We start from the raw sequence: 17602 nt of genomic DNA on the forward strand, positions 1-17602 counted from the left end.
TTTGTAGGCACTTAGGGCTTTTGGAATAAAAGAGAATGCAGAAAAAAACAAACGGAAACTACTATGGTTTTTATAATCAATCGGGATATGATAAATAAAACTGGCAATACAAAATTTAAATAAGGAGACTCAGCATATTTTGACTCAGCAATTCCTATCTTGAATCTACCTGTCTGGTTTTCTCCACTTTCTAAAAGGCTAACTCTATCAGTTTTCCAAGTTAATTTCATTTTGGCCTCTCATCTAAAATGATCCCCCCAAATGTGTAATAATAATAAAAATACCCAATCCTACTGATTGACTAATAACATCACAAAGAAAGAGAGTTCTAGGAAAAAGTTAAGTTTGGAAGTTATCAGCACACATGAATATTTCAAATCATGAGTCTGGATGAAAATAAACACGGGAATCAATGTTTAAAGGTATAAAGGTAGCATGGTTTTTTGGCATTGTTCTCAAACAAGGAATATCCTGTTATCTTGTGCTTTCACCAGGTTTCACTCTGCCAAAGCAGTAACCATTCTTCACTAAATGGACCTAATTGCCACATTTCCTCGATTCTAAGTTGTGCTTTTTTGTATTATTAATTTTATTAACAGCTTAAAATCAAAGTCGTCACCCCCCAATCTCTCCCTTACCTCACCCTGGAAAACTGCTATTAAATTGATGGTCCATTTTACAACTGAGAAAATAAATGCACTAGCTACAGGTGACTTTGCTTGTAGGGTAAAAGCTTCCTACCCCACAGACTGAAACACCTTTTGCAAAGTGCTTTTTCAGGTAGTAACTAACCTTACTGGTAGTCACAAATTCGTGGGAGTAATGACGGTGGGGAGGGCAAAACCCTCCACCCCTTCTCTTCTCTCAGAAAAGGATTAGGCACAAGGAGCCTCTAGGTGGCTTGTCTGAAGTCTGCAGCACAATCACAAACAACCCAGGGCCAGGTCTTCCTGCACCCAATTCCAAACTGGACTCTGAACCTGCTAAGGTTTGAAATGTGCCCCCCGTCAACCTCTCCTATAGAGAGGAGCAGAGACCCGCACAGCGACCCCTAGGAGGCTTTCGGCCTCATGCTGTCTTGGGTCCCCAAGGTCAACACCTATAGTGTATCTTTGCCCCAACCACTTGCGTCTGGCTCTGGTCGCTTACGGGTAGTTCTCATCCACTCGAGCAGCGCTGGGAGGTCTGCCGGAGCCACCGTACGTAGCAGCTGCATTATTGCTTGCCGCGCGGAGCGGAATTCCATCTTCGAGCAGAAAACAGCGTCGGGGAAGGTTCGCAATGCGCACGCGCAAGCAGAGAGCGGTCTCCACTCCAGATCCGACACGGCGGAACCCGCCTCCCCGGGCTGCGAAATCCCTAAGCCCCGCCCCTTGTTGGTGTTCGCACGTGCGCCTGGGGACGAAACCCTACTTTGAATTGCATCTCTCATGATTCTCCTTTCAGCTGGCAGTGCACTGCCCAGTCACTTTTTAAGGTGACTTCTCGAGGCCGGAATTATTTCCTGAGATCGCATCCCTAGAGAACATCCTGTACTGCCACTTTGCTGCCGCAGTGATTGGGCAATAGGAAACGGAATGTCCCAAAGCCAGTCGAAGCAAAGAAACATCGCAATAAACCCTTTCAGCGAAAGGACTGAAAGTACGCGGCAGGTGCCCCGGAAGCGGAAGTGTATCCTTTTCATAAGAGGCTGGACTACGCCGAGTGGTGACGTTTCCTCATTGGGCGGAAGGTTCGGTGGCAATCGTCGGTCTTCCAGCTGGTGGGAGTTGGCGTCGCGGTGCTGGGCGCTGGAGCCCTAGTTTGTATAGTTTGGGAAGTCGGGCTGTGGGATCGCATCTGTCTGTCTGATCCCTGCTTTTCTTGGTTTCCTCCCACGTTGCGGGGGCCTCGCGAAGGAATCCCCGGCCCCTTTGGGCCACAGCGGTAGCGGTGCCTTTTGCGGTAAGTGTCTTGCTTTTTCCCGCCCCCGACCACGGACTGGCAGCTAGGGGCAGCCTCAGCCCTGCTTGGGGGCTAGAGACTCCAGAGGGAGTCGGCTTCTCTGGCCACCGACTCTCGTCACCGAGACTGAGGTGCGCTGGCCCTTTTTCATCTCGTGTGCCCCGTCAGAAGTTTTATTAAAGGATGCACTGTGACCCTTTTAAGTTGTCTTCAGATTTACCCGAGCCAAATTAGATGTAGGCAATTACAGGCCTGGCTCTTTGCTTTGCTCTCTTGATCAATAATTTAGATGTGGCTACTTCTCCGAAAACCTTTTGACGTGTACGAGATTTTATTTTTCCGTGTCCGTTGTGCTCGACACATTGTTCTGCATATAGTAGGCGTTCAATAGACAATACGGGATATCAGTTCAATGCCAATGGTGACTTCAGATATACTCATGGCTCTTTCTGTACATTTGACACTTTCTTGAAACTCTTTCCCCTATTGTCTTTCTTGCTGCTATTCTCACCTAGTTCTTTCATATGCTTAATTCAACAGAGTATTTACTTATTCCTATCTATAGGGATATTGAAATGAATGACACAAATACTGCCATTGAGGAGCTAGCAGTACAGTGAGAGAGGCACATAAATATACATTATAGCAAGATGAATAATGAGAAAGTTTAGTTAAAGAGCCATGATAGCTATGGGAACACAGATGAGATTGTTCAGGGGGATTTGTGACCCTGAGCAGGTTGCTAGTCCAATCCAGTCTCAGTTTCCTCATCTATCTAATAACTTATTATGGGGATGAAAGATTAGGTGATCTGTTCTGGGCAGTGTCTAGAATATAGCAGTGTTGGTGCCAAAGGGTAGAATTATTTCCCTTAAAACTCTTTCTCTTGATGTTTTCATGTGGTCAGTTAGTATTTTCTAATTTAATAAAAGCATCTTCAAACAGATCTTGCCTCTAATTTCACCTAACTGGGAATTCTGGATCCACCTCTGGAATTTAATAAGATAAATATAAATGGCAGCTTTAAAAAAATTGATTTTCTTCTGTATGCTTTTGGAGAGGGTAAGGAATTAATAAGGGCTTCTATCCCTGTTAATTATTCTCAGTCTTTGTTGACTGCTTTTTGTTGGCTCTTTGCCATCCCTGTAACCCAAATGGTCTTTCACAGTCTTCTTGAGAATTATTGTCTACATCCATGGCTTCCATGGCATTATCCTTGTATGCCAACCATCTCCAAACTTCTGTAACTTCTTTTTTTTTTCCTGTAACTTCTGCCTCATGAATGATATAGTTTTTTAGTTTCTATAAATTTAGTACGTCCAAAACCAAGCTTACTACCTCAACTTTCCTTTTTTTTTTATTCTTTTCATTATTACTATATGATATATACATGTTTTTGACTCCTTGTTTCTACTTGAATTTTGTGATATTTGTATGTTCAATTTTTAAGGAATAATAAAATGAATGTGCACAGTATCCAACTTTAGTAGAACATTACAAAATATTTTAGTAGATGTGCTCAAAATCCAACTTTAGTAAAACTTTACAAATACAACATTACAAAACCTTACAGCCCCTTGAACCTTTTCTGTATTAACTCTTTAATTTTCCAACCAGTTTCTCTTTTGCCTTCCATTCTTTGGTTAATGGCATCATTGGCCATCTGGTTACTGTTTGAGACCTTGGAGTCACTTTTGCCTTTTTTTCCCCTTCATTTTCCACAACCATTTGGTCATTATGTCCTGTAGCTTCTGTTTTACGGGCTTGACTTGAGCCATTTTGCTATCTGCTTCCCTGGTTCAAGCCCACGTCTCCATTAGACTTTGGGGATAAGATTAGTGTACGTAGTCTCTTTGCTCTCAAGTTTTTCTCCCTCCAAAGTATTTGCTATTTGACTCTAATCTTTTTAAATTATGGAACAGATTTTTCTTTCTCTGTTTTTCTTTGAAGAATATTGCCTCATGCAATGGTTATTAAGCCTGGCTGTACTTAATATGTAGCCAGTGAAATTTTTCAAAATCTGATGCCTTGTTTCACTCTCCTAATTAAGAATTTAGATGAGGCCACTTCTGCCAACACCTTTTGATGTTACTATCCCTAGAGGTTGATTGAATATCTAATTTTTAGCTGATAGGTGTTAGCTAAACGTCGCTGAAATAACCCATTGCTTGAAATAGCTCATTCCTCCTCTTCCGTATTTTCAGTCTATGTTCAACTTCAGGACAAACTGTTTCCAAGGAATTCTTTTGACTTGTTTTAATCTTGGTAAAAGTTTACATAAAAATTCTTGTTATAATTGACCTGCTAGCCAAAAAAGTATCTTAAAGGAATGATTCTCATTGTTTTTGAACTGTTACCTCTTGTTGCTAATTGAGTTTTTGGTACGCCTTTTCTGTTATCAAACTATAAAGTGTCATGTTGTTGTTGTTTTTAGTTAAAAGGAATTTTAAAATTTGGAAACAGATTATTTTAATGAAGAGGGAATTTCCTGATACTTTTTGATGTAATTGAATATAACCTTTGTTGCAGAATTAAAGCAGGTAAGTCAGTGATGGTATGATGTATAATTTATCTTCTGAAGTTAATAGAGGAGTTTTGTCTGTGTTAAATTGATGTGATTTATTGATTTTGGAGTTAGAGCTTTTCTCATGCTGGGACAATTCCTGTAATACATACTAGGTGTTTGATGAATGAATAACTAAATGAATCCATGTGGCAACTTCATCTCAATCCCCAGTATAATATCATTGTAATTCTCACAAGGAGAACTTTGAAAAATAATTAATTTTACCTTTGACTTAAAAAATAATAGTCATACCAAAAATTTGTAAATTACAAAAAAGATGTAAATAGGAAAATAAAAATTCACCATCCAGAAATGATAAATGTTATTTGCTAACAGTTTTATTGAAATAAAATTCACATATCCTACAATTCACCTAAAGTATACAATTCAGTGCTTTTTAGTGTATTGACAGAGTTGTGCAATCATCACCACAATCAATTTTAGAACATTTTCATCACTCCATGAAGAAACCCCATACCCATTAATAGTCACTCCTCATTTTCCCCCAACTTCGGAGCCCTAACCAACTATTAATCCACTTTCTGTCTCTGTAGATTTACTTCTGGACATTTCATATAAATGGAATCCTAGAATATGTGATCTTTTGTCACTGGTTTCTTTCATGCAGATTGTTTTCAGTATTCATCCATGTTGTAGCATGAATCAGTACTTCAACTCTCTTTTTTTTTTTTTTAATTTAAATTCAAGTTAGTTAACATAGAGTGTAGTCTTAGCTTCAGGAGCAGAACCCAGTGATTCATCTCTTACATGTAATACCCAGTGCGCATCCCAAGTGCCTTCCATAATGCTCATCACCCATTAACCCATCCCCCCACCTGCTTCCCCTACAACAACCCTCTAGTCTCTGTATTTAAGAGTCTCTTTTGTTGGGGCGCCTGGGTGGCTTGGTCGGTTAAGCGTCTGACTTTGGCTCAGGTCATGATCTCACAGTCCGTGAGTTCGAGCCCCGCGTCGGGCTCTGTGCTGACAGCTCAGAGCCTGGAGCCTGTTTCAGATTCTGTGTCTCCCTCTCTCTCTGCTCCTCCCCTGTTCATGCTCTCTCTCTGTCTCAAAAAAATAAATAAACGTTAAAAAAAAAAAGTCTCTTGTGGTTTGTCTCTCTTTCTGTTTTTGTCTTATTTTTCCTTCCCTTCCCCTATGTTCATCTGTTGTGTTTCTCAAATTCCATATTTGAAATCATACGATATCTGTCTTTCTCTGACTTACTACGTGTCACATAATATACTCTAGTTCCATCCACTTTGTTGCAAATGGCAAGATTTTGTTCTTTTTGATTGCTGAGTAGCATTCTGTTTGTTACACACACACACATACACACACACACACACACACACATCTTCTTTATTCATTCATCAGTCAATGGACATTTGGGCTATTGTTCATATCACTGCTATAAACATTGGGGTGCATGTGCTCCTTTGAATCAGCATTTTTGTATCTTTTGGATAAATACCTAGTAGTGCATTTGGTAGGTCATAGGGTAGTTCTATTTTCAATTTTTCTTTTTTAAAAAAAAATTTTTTTTTAACGTTTATTTATTTTTGAGACAGAGAGAGACTGCGCATGAATGGGGGAGGGTCAGAGAGAGGGAGACACAGAATCTGAAACAGGCTCCAGGCTCTGAGCTGTCAGCACAGAGCCTGACGCGGGGCTTGAACTCACGGACTGAGAGATCGTGACCTGAGCCAAAGTCGGCCGCTTAACCGACTGAGCCACCCAGGCGCCCCTATTTTTAATTTTTCGAGGAACCAACCTCCTGTTTTCCAGAGTGGCTGTACCAGTTTGCATTCCCACCAACAGTACAAAAGGGTTCCCCTTTCTCTGAATTTTTGCCAACATCTATTTCCTGAGTTGTTAATTTTAGCCGTTCTGACAGATATGAAGTGGTATCTCATTGTGGTTTTGATTTGTATTTCCCTAATGATGAGTGATGTTGAGTATTTTCATGTGTCTGTGAGCCATCTGGATGTCTTCTTTGGAAAATTGTCTATTCATGTGTTTTGCTCATTCCTTCACTGGATTATTTGTTTTTTGGGTGTTGAGTTTGGTAAATCTTTATAGATTTTGGAAACTAACCTTTTGTCTGATATGTCATTTGCAAAGATCTTCTCGCATTGCCTGTTAGTTTGGTTGATTGTTTTCTTTGCTGTGTTCATTTCTTTTTATTATCAAATATTCCATTTTTCTGGATATATCACATTATTTTTACCCACTCATCAGTTGAGGGATGTTTGGGTTCTTTCTACTTTTTGGCTAGAGTGAATAATGCTGCCACAATGACCATTTATGTACAACTTTTTGTTTGGATGTATCTTACTTTCTCTTGGCTTGTACCTAGGAGTGGAATTGCTGGGTCATATATAGTAACCCTATGTTCAACATTCTGAGGAATTGCCCAAATTGTTTCCAACGGGCTGTACCATTTTACATCCCCACCAACAGTACATGAAGGTTCTGATTTCTCCACATTCGGAACAACACTTGTTACGTCTTTTTGACTATAGCCATCCTATTGTGTGTGGAGTAGTATCTGAGTGTGCCTTTGATTTGCATTTCCCTGGAGGCTAATGTTATTTTTTGATATTTGTTTATAGATAAAAATGGATTATACAATAAATACAGTTTTGTATTCTGTCTTTTGCATTTAAGCATGTTTTTAACATTAGCGAGCACGTTTACAAAAGAATTTCCCTCATTACTGCTTCCCTTTTCATTACCCCAAATCATAATTCTTGCGAAAACTTGCCTCACTTATATGCATAGAAAATAAAATCTGTAGGAACATATACTAAATTGTTATTGTTGGTTATCAGGGGACAAGAGGGTGTAAGATTAGGGGAATTACATTTTCTGCCTTTAGTATTTCTGTAATGTTTGAATTTTTACAGTGAACACGTATCCTCCTGTAATCACAAAACATAAACTATTATGAATTATTTCCTTGGAGGACCAAGATTCAGTATGAAAAAATATCCACAAATTTAAAAGTCATAATTTATAACATTATATTGTTGGTTATTCAAATATAATAATTTTAGCAGATAAAATACAGATAGTCCACTTTGTTAAATAAATTTAATTTTCTGTTATCCTAGAATGTGAATACATATGACATACAGAATTTAAATATATATCCATATATTTAGTATTATAGTCAGGAAAGCAGGTTTTGGTTTGGGCTATTGACTAATTTATGGAAAGGTATATAATGTAGAAGTAAAGTTTCTGAAGATATTTACTACTAATAATATATTTATTTAGTTTTTTAGTCTAATATTGATCCAATAAGTTAGTCACTGACTAGGGCTAAAAATAAGTTTTTTATAGGGATTTTCATTGTAATAGGATTTGAAATCTCTAGTCATTAGGATCTGTTTATAAAATCTCAGATCAGGCAAGGTTCTGGCAGGCATATTTATAATGTTTATAAATAATATAAAGTGGCTGTTTGGACACTCCAGCTTCTGTTGAATAATAGAATTACAGGAACATGTAATTGGCATTAAAGATTCCTGGGGTGGTTCCTAGGTGATGGGATAGGAAACTTAGTAGGGTAAGGTTTTTAAGAAAATTTCTAGTTTACTTACACTTCGGATGAAAATATAGGGAGAGCCAGTTGGTGTCATTCAAGAAAACAAGGAAGTTTTATATTTATTGTCTCATTTAACCCTCACAACATCCCTTCAGGGTCACTATCTTGATAATGGTATTATCTCCATTTTGCAGGTGAGGAAAGTGAGGCTCAGAGAGATTAAGTAACTTGCCCACAGTAACTCAGCCAGTATGTAACAGAGCTGGGTTTGAATCCAAGTCTGTCAGACTCCAAAGCCCATGCTCTTTCCAGTACTTCACACTGCAGCAGGTAAGTATGATACTTGGCCTTGTGCTTGCCCTATGAGGGCACCCAGACTTGAGCCTGTTTCCATCACCTCACTATCCAACTCCTAGTCAGATTCTTGTCAGAACATGTGACTCAGATGAAGCTCTGTCCTCACACATCTGATTGCAGTGGTCCTCATCAGTTCTTTCTGGACATTGCAGTTATTCTGCCATGGAGAAGAGTGTGCATTTTTGCTTTCAAAAGACGATTTCCTCTCTTGTAATATAGCAACAAAATTTGACCCTGGAGTTTGCCAGCAGGGGCATTCAACCCTATTTTTTAAAGCATCATTCATACTATAGGGCCTAAGACTGGGTAGCCAAGGGACTGTGGGAAGTCATTTTGCTTTTTTTTTTTTTCCTTCTAGGGAAGAGCCATTCCGTAACCTGCTTGTATCATAAAATTGTTGTGAGGGTGGAATGAGATAATAGATGTTAAATTGAATGAAATACTATACAGTAATTTACCCTTACCTTTCCAATAGCCTCATCTAAGTAGAGTTTCCTTTTTTGTGAAGTTCTAGCACACACTGCTTTACTTCTGTAAATCTTTTTAGTTGAACAAGAGAATTTTGAGGGAGTGTTCTTGAATTGTAAATTACTCTAATTTGAGATATAGGGTTAGCTAGTAACATTAAAAAAGATGTTTTGCATTAAAAAATGTTTTGCATTTTAGTGTGCATATAAGACCAAGGTAAAGGTCATTTTTAAGAATCTTGTTGGAAATTCTTTTTTAGAGAAATTCTAAAAAGTTATAATAAGTGATGGCAAATGAGTATTAATTGTACAATATCAATTACATAGATCATTGACTTTTTTTTAATTTATCGTCTTATCTTCACTGGTTTATTTTAGTTGTCTTAAAGGAGATATTTGAAAGGCCTTTCATGACTTTGGATCCCTAGTCTTGCTTTATTCCTAAGTCTTAAATGTTTTCATTTGTAAAGTTCATTTTCAATACATAACTCTGAGGATACATAAAGCAGTGAGCTCATAGGGAGAGCAAAAGGGGGAAAAGTCCCTGCCCTCATGCAGCTTATATTTCAGTTGGGGGATATAGAGCACAAACAGTGTGAGTAAATCATATGTCAGTTGGTAGTGGAATGATGAGAAAAATAAAGAGAAGGCAGATTGTGATTTTAAACAAGTGGTTAGGGAAAGCCTCACTGAGAAACTGCGTTTGGACAACCACCTGAAGGAGATGGGGGAGGGAGCTGTCTTACCCATGTGGGCCAGAGGAAGAACATGCCAGCCAGTACAAAGGCCCTGAGGTGGTATAGTGCAGCATCAAAAGCAAGGAGGTCCATGTGATTAAAACTGAGTGTGTGTGTGTGTGTGTGTGTGTGTGTGTGTGTGTGTGTGTGTGTGTTTGGGAGTGCCTTACAGTCCATTTTGAAGACTTTATCTCTGCATGAAATAGGAAGGCATTGAGGTTTTGAGCAGAATTCTCATACCGGAGTTTTCACAAACATATCCTTGGAAATTGCAGAGGAAATACTATATAAATAAAAGGTACTATTAGGTATCATTATTCCTCTACTGAAATGCAGGTTTTTATAACCAGTCAAATGTATAAGAAAATGTGCTGCCAATAAGTACTTACATAAGGAAAAATGTATTAGAAAATTCACAGAGGTGCCTAGGTGGCTTATTTGTTTGAGCATCCGACTTTGGCTCAGGTTGTGATCTCACAGTTCATGAGTTCCAGCCTGGCACCGGGCTTTCTGTTGACAGCACAGAGCCTGCTTCAGTTCCTCTGTCTGCTCCCCACCCCCCGCCCGCCCCCCCTTCCCTGCTTGCTCTCTTTCTCTCAAAGTTTTTTTTAAAAAAGGAAAGGAAACTTAACAGAAGCTTTTTAAAAAAGATCTGGCCAATATGGGAAATAGGTTTATTTTAGTTAACTAGTATAGCTTTTTAAAATGGAGGATGACATGTTTATGACATGATCTCTAAAAAAGTAAATTGTGGTGTCATAATTAGGATTATATCTCTCCTGGTAACACAGTGGTAAAGGAGATGAACTGAAACATCTGGCTCTTTTTACCTCAAGAATATTTACTTAAGCAATAATAGTATAAGGAGTATGGGAGAAGAAACAAAAAGTGCTGGATCTTTTCTATGAAGTAGTTGGTCTTTTAGGTGAAGTAACCATGTAATTGTAAACAAGTTATGGTAAGCAATTGTTTTCAATTCCATCAAGTATTGTTAGTAATTTTTTATGTTCTAAATTACCTAATTTTATGTGAGTGGAAGTGTAGTGTTTAATCTGGAGCTCAACCTGGAATATCTCTTTGCCAGTGATAAGTCCTTGAGTGCGTTTCCTTTCCTGCTTCTTTTGACTCCCCTCATCTCCGCTTTCTGGACGTTGAATGAGTCAGCAATTTTGTCCTTCTGTTTCTCTTATTTTTAATCTCCTGTATACTCTCTATGTAGGATCTAGTCTAGATTATCTTGGTTGACTGTATTAGATTGGATTAATTCAGAAGAGTTACTAAATTGTTTTGAACAAATGAACTTTTCTGCTGATACTACTTATTTATACCAGATAATTGATACTTTTTAACTTGGTTTCAGAGCCCTTTACTAACTGCATTTCCTTTTAATTAGATAGCCCACTGTTCTGACTAGAATGTATAATTTACTGTCTCCTAAATAATGCATATTTAATGACCTACAAGTCCATACATATGTATATGTAAGTTGTAAGTATGTCCCAGGCTTTTCCATGTCTCAATTTCTGCTTATGCCATATCATCTTCAAATTCCTTTTTGTCTTCTTTTCCACCTGTCCATGTTCTACCTATATTTCAGGATCAAATTCACATTCAAACTTCTCTGTACAGCCTGTTCTGTCTCCTTGAGCCTGTTTTTTCTTCCTTAGAATTTTTATAGAAATAATCATTGGCCATTGATCATAAAGTTTCATTACTAACTTTGAACTCATACTTTACTGGTATTATCAAAGGTCTCCACAAAAACAATAGGATGTGTGTGTATATTTACATATATGTGTATATATATGTGTATATATATATATATATATATATGTGTGTGTGTGTATATATATATATATATACATATATATATACACATATATAAAAAGAGATTTATTATAAGGAATAATAAATGGTTCATGTGATCATGGAGGCTAATTAAGCCCCAAGATCCTTCAACTTGGCAAGCTGGACACCTAGGAGAGCTAAGCCAGTGGTGTAGTTCCAGTCCAAAAAGGCTGGCGGGCTTGAGACCCAGGAAGAGCTGATGTTTTGTTTGAGCCTGAAGGTAGGAAAAAGCCAACGTCCCGGTTCCAAGGCAGTCAGGCAAGAGGACTTCTCTTAGTATTTATTTTGCCATTCATTCATGTGCCTTGTTTTACCAGCTAGTGGATAAGCAACTTGAGGCCAGGGACCACCTGTCAATGCTTGCTTGCTTACCGTCCATAAATCCTTGCATAGGACTTAAGTGTAATGGGTATATCTGCATACTTTATAAAACTGTAACGTTTTAGAGCTGGATAGGGTCTTTGAGGTTATCTTGTTTCAGAGTTGGGGAATCAAGAACAGCTTTAAAATGGGAAGATTAGTAATATACCTCTTTCCTTGGTTATTAGAAGAGTAAGATGAGCTAATATAATGTGTGTGAAAAGTTAGGTGTCCTATTAATTAAAACTTTTTTTTTTTTTTGGCTTAGAGCATGAATCAAAATAGTTTACAAAAGTCTTTTTATGTGATAAATTAGACAATATTTCTGGGTGGAAATCACCTTTTCTTTCTCTTTCTCATATTCAAATGTATGTTCAAAATGTCCATGTTCAAATGTATCTCCAGATTTGAGATCATACCATCATTTCCTCAAAGCATATTATCTGATAGGTTAAATTTGCTGATTTGTATAAAATATTCTAATTAGGTATACATCATCAAGTGGTAGGTTTAGCTTTTGGGCATGCCTATATTGAAGTGGCAGATTGAGGCTATAGAGGTTGAGGTTACAGTATCTGTTTTTTTTAATGTTTGTTTATTTTTGAGAGGGAGAGAACACAAGCCGGGGAGGGACAGGGACGGAGAGAGAGGGAGACAGAGGATCCAAGGCGGGCTCTGCACTGACAGCAGCAAGCCCTATGTGCATCCTGAACTCAGGAACCATGAGATCATGACCTGAGTCAAAGTCGGACACTCGACTGACTGAGCCACCCAGGCACCCCAAGGTTACAGTATCTGAAGACTAAAGTACTTTATTTGAATTTAAATATTCTTTTTTAGAAGTCTCCAGTTATGGGAACCGGTATTGATTATTTTCAAATGTTTTTTATTTAATTTTTTCTTTCCTAGATTTTCTTGTAATCACATCTACCAAAGCCTTCAAGATGGTACTAGCAGACCTTGGAAGAAAAATAACATCAGCATTACGCTCATTGAGCAATGCCACCATTATCAATGAAGAGGTATGTAAAATATGTGAAATGCGTGTGATAGCACATCATTACTAGCATTGGGGAGGTGAATTATCAGTAATCTCAATGTTTGTATTTGTTTTGTTGTAGATTTAATCATTGTAGGTAAACACTTAAAACTGAAGACACTAGTTTGTGTCTTTTATTGAGTTGACCATCTTACTGTTTAACTTGCTATAAAGAATTAGAAAAAAAGAATCAACAACAACAAAAAACCGAACCTTAACTAACATGTAAAAATGACATACATTTTATGTTTTAAAAAAGGGCTTAGGTCTGGAGATACACTTTTGCTTTGTCTCTTGACATAGGCCTAAAACTTCATCGTCCTGCTTCTTTTTTCTTGGCTAGGCATGTGTGTGTGTCTCACCTTTTTCTCTTTGACTTTTACTTAGCATTCTTGTTAAAGGCTAGTATTTTTATTTTGTCTACTTTGATTCATTTTCTCTGAAATCTTCACTCAGTTGTTTTAGAGATTTTGTAAGATGATTCCTTGTATGGTGTCTGAAATACTCTTCCTCCTGGCTTTCTTGTTTTAAGTTTAAAATATTTCTTTCTGGGGGTGTCTGGGTGGCTCAGAAAGTTGAGCATCCAACTCTTGATTTCAGCTCAGGTCATGGTCCAGGGTCTCAGGACCCCCTGTTGGCTCCATGCAGAGTGTGTTAGTCGTTTTGATCATAGAGCCTGTTTAAGATTCTCTCTCTCTTTCACCCTCCCTCTCTGTCTCCTCTTCTGCCCCCCTTTCTCTCTAAAATAAAAAAAAATATATTAAAAAAATTCTTAAAATATTTCTTTCTTTTTCCCCCCATGTCTTGTGTCTTAATGATTTGTCAATTGAAAAAAGATGAGAGTCCAAAAGTATACTTTATATTTTGTGGTACCAATGGGAGAGTACTGGATTTGGTTTTAGAAGACCTTGTTTAGTGACCTACTTAGTAGCTTGTGATAAAAATCTGGGCAAGTCAACTTCAGATTCTTTAATGTATAAAATAAGAAAAAAGCACTTACCTTATAAGATGGTTTTAAGGATCAAATGAAATAATAGATGAAAAGTACTTTCTAATTTGGAAGTTTGAAAAAAAAAATTCTTTTTTTTTTTAATTAAAAAAAATTTTAATTCCAGTGTGGTTAACAAACAGTGCTATATTAGTTCAATACAGTGTATAATAACAGTGATTCAGTATTTCTGTACATTACTCTGTGCTCACTGGAAAGAAATTCTAATGCAGAATTTGTTATCAATATTTTAATAAGCTAATGGAATTAAATAATTTTGGGACCATCTTTGAATTTAGCTAGTCCAGCCTCTTAGTTAACAGCAACAGAAAGTCAGTTTCACATGTTTATTTATTGGAAGAACCAGGATTAGTGTCTTTTTTCTAATTCCTCATCCAGTGCTTTTTCTAATAATTATAACCATTGTTTAGTCTTTGGAATTCAGAATAAATAAAACAACAGCTTTCAAAACAGTTTTCCCTATTGTGTAACCTTTGTGCTGTTTATGTTTATAGTGGAGAAAAAAAGAAACCAGGGAAAAGAGCTTAGTGGGAAGTAGAGTTAAAGCTACTGCTTGAATTAGCAAACTTCTCTGTTCCTAGTACTGTGCTGCTAGGGAATTAACAAGAAGAAATCCCTCTAATGAAAGATCAGTTCCATTTTTATCAGGCCCTTTTAGTGAGAGATAGATCTGATAAGCCTCTGTAGGATGTACAAAGTGAGTTGAAGATGGGAATTCATTCAAGAAGATTTGAGGGACTACATTTTTTTTTAAAGATTTTATGTTTGAGTCATCTCTGTACCCAGTGTGGAGCTCAAACCCACAACCTGAGATTGAGCATCACACCGTCCACTGACTGAGCCAGCCAGGTGCCCCAAGGAATACATTTTTGCTGGCACCAGGGATTTGGCAGTGACAAAATAGACTACAGAATCCCTGCCCTCATGGAGCTTACAGTTTAGTGTGTAAACACTTATTTACATGAGCAACAAAGGCCTCACCATTTTTAAGACTTTATAGTTTGTGACCTTTTAACTGGCCTTGTAACTCAGCAAATATATGATGATAGTTTTTTTTTAATTTTTTTTCAATGTTTATTTATTTTGAGAGACAGAGTGTGAGCGGGGGAGGGGCAGAGAGAGAGAGTGAAAGAGAGAGAAACCCAAGCAGGCTCCCAGCATAGAGTCTGATGCATGGCTCAAACTCACAAACCATGAGATCATGACCTGAACCAAAATCAAGTGGGGCGGTTAACCGACTGAACCACCCAGGTGCCCTGATAGTGAGTTATCAATGGAGGATAGTTTTCTTTTCAACTTTGTTCCTCTGCTCTGAGTGGAAATAGTAAGACTGCTAGGTCAGACTTGGTTATTATTTTTTTTTTTTTTTGTTATATTTTCCTCCATGGTAGTGCAATTAAGCAGATATAGTGAATATAAAGTGCTGTGTATTAGCCACAGAAGGTGTTCAATAGCAGCATCTATTGCGTAGTAACTTTCTTTGGCTTAAAGAAAAAGTCTTTACTACTGTTACGTTAATATAGGAATAAAATTGTGATAATATTTGGTTGAATAAAACTAAATAGAATGTCTTATTTTGACAACATGATTAGACATTTGATAAAATGCTCTTTCTAAGGCTAATTGAAAAACTTTTTTTCCTATAATAGTGTAGTATTATTTTTATTAAGTTATGGTAGTATATGATGAGTAATCAGCCATTGTTTTTATAAGATTGAAATGATACACGGGGAGTGTTAAACTTTTTTGGGGGGTTGTGTTAAATTTTTATGTATTTATTTATTTGCAGGTATTAAATGCTATGCTAAAAGAAGTATGTACAGCATTATTGGAAGCAGATGTTAATATTAAACTAGTGAAGCAACTAAGAGAAAATGTAAAGTAAGTTAAATTAATCAGGTAAAAAGCAGGCAAAACTAAATTTAGTTTACTGAGATGAGGAGCTAACCAGAAAAGTCTGCTATATCAAGAAATGTTTCTGCTTTAAGCATTTAAAAAGAATAGAACTCATATTTTGCAAGACTGTATTTATAGTATGTTTCCGTAATGATGTTTCAAAGAATAAACTTACATGTGGCTTTCATTTAATTATGGATTTCTTTCCATTTTACTCCTTTATTTGGATGGATTCAATCATATACAGTATAGTATTTCAATATAAAAGCCTTTTAACAATTCTTCATACAAAAGTGGTGCCAGTTTATCCTTTTCAGGCTTAAGATGACATTAATGAGCTTCCTTCATTATTGGAGAATTGTATTCATTTCTTGTTCTCCTCTTTGATTTTCTGTCCATATTTGAATGAAGGAGTAATGTGTGTCATCTCAGTTACTGTGTTCACTGGGAAAGGCACTGACTGGGGCAGGGCTCATAGAGTAATACAGGCACCTCAGTTAACTTCTTGAATCCTTGCCCTTGTCATGTCCAGGCCATCTTTCCTTTTCATACTGTTAGACTGGGTAATGAATGTAGAACTGCTGGCATTTACACATTTAGAATTAGAGAAATTAATCCTGTTTTCTGCTGGGTGTAAAGATGTATAAAGTATATATGTAAAAATAAGTAAATAAAATTAATACTTTGTGGTGATATGAGGACAAATTAATATTTAGACTTTAAAAAAAAAAAAACCTTGAAAAACTAACCAGTCTTCCGTCTAATATTTCCTGATCAGTTTTTTAGGATATAGACTTATAAATCTGTGGTAATTATATGCATGTTAATCAGAGGGCTACTAATGTGAATGATTGAATATTTTTACATTCTCTGGAGCAGAAACTTTTTTTCAGAACGTCTTAACTGGCTTTTCTCTCCTACCCACAAATAACCATCATCATGAAGGTCTGCTATTGATCTTGAAGAGATGGCATCTGGTCTTAACAAAAGAAAAATGATTCAGCACGCTGTATTTAAAGAACTTGTGAAGGTAAGAGTATATCAGGATTGTGCTGTGATTCTCTGTAGACCTCAGTGGGTAAAAATACATTAGCACTGCGAACAAGAATATTATTTCAGAATACTTACTTACATTTTTATAGAATATTCATCTGTATTAAAAATATTAACGGAAAGATTATTAACTTTTCTAAAGGGGCCTATTTTTATTATTGACTTTTCTGAATACAAAGTTCTGAGTATAGATATGAAAGGCCAGTACTATTCCTGCAACAATTCCCAAAGCCAGGTTACAAAAAGTAAAACTTCACTACAGATTAATTGATAGAAGGGCCTCTCTTGAGTTTATCCTCTTTAGCATCAGGTTTGCCTTATTGGTCTTACTTTTGTATGGAAAGTCACTCTTGACAAGTCTTCTTTTCTGAACTGTTCATTGTTTACAGAATTCCCTTTGAAAAGACCAAATATCCCAACTCTTGTTTAGATTATGAGCAATTGGTGAAATTTTATTTTGCAAGTGGTAAATATAGCCTATTACTTTGTATCACCTTAGAACTGATTATGCTTCCGTGGTCATGAAAATAATGGTGAGAATCTTAGAGCTTTAAAAAATATGTATGGGTTTTGGGGCACTTGGGTGGCTCAATCAGTTAAGCATCCGACTCTTGATTTTGGCTCAGGTCATGGTCTCATGGGTGGGAGATTGAGCCCCATTGGGCACCATGCTGTGCATGGCGTCTGCTTAAGATTCTCTCTTTCTCTCTCTCCCCCCACCCCTACTCCTTCTGCTCCTCTTGTGCTCTCTGTCTGTCTCTCTCTCACTCTCA

General features: G+C 37.1%; 2 protein-coding genes across 5 annotated transcripts in view; one reads left to right on the forward strand and one right to left on the reverse strand.

The window, feature by feature from the left end:
• Positions 1 to 1653, reverse strand: part of LOC122222460 — a 42150-nt gene extending 40497 nt beyond the window's left edge. Inside the window, exon 1 of one of the 2 annotated variants that reach the window (XM_042942980.1) lies at positions 1150 to 1653. In XM_042942980.1, coding sequence (XP_042798914.1) covers positions 1150 to 1432 — 283 coding nt within the window. In that variant the 5' untranslated portion in view covers positions 1433 to 1653. The remainder of the gene's footprint in view (positions 1 to 1149) is intronic. The other variant, XM_042942979.1, reaches the window with a different exon arrangement.
• Positions 1654 to 1730: 77 nt separating this feature from the next.
• The window catches only part of SRP54 (signal recognition particle 54), a 39135-nt gene continuing 23263 nt past the window's right edge, over positions 1731 to 17602 (forward strand). The window contains exons 1-5 of one of the 3 annotated variants that reach the window (XM_042942972.1): positions 1731 to 1944; positions 8258 to 8393; positions 12742 to 12854; positions 15670 to 15761; positions 16722 to 16806. In XM_042942972.1, coding sequence (XP_042798906.1) covers positions 8363 to 8393; positions 12742 to 12854; positions 15670 to 15761; positions 16722 to 16806 — 321 coding nt within the window. In that variant the 5' untranslated portion in view covers positions 1731 to 1944; positions 8258 to 8362. Of the gene's footprint in view, positions 1945 to 8257; positions 8394 to 10219; positions 10583 to 12741; positions 12855 to 15669; positions 15762 to 16721; positions 16807 to 17602 lie in introns of those variants that run through there. The other 2 variants (XM_042942974.1, XM_042942973.1) reach the window with 2 other exon arrangements.

This window comes from Panthera leo, chromosome B3 (assembly GCF_018350215.1).
Source record: "Panthera leo isolate Ple1 chromosome B3, P.leo_Ple1_pat1.1, whole genome shotgun sequence".
Lineage (NCBI taxonomy): Eukaryota > Metazoa > Chordata > Mammalia > Carnivora > Felidae > Panthera > Panthera leo.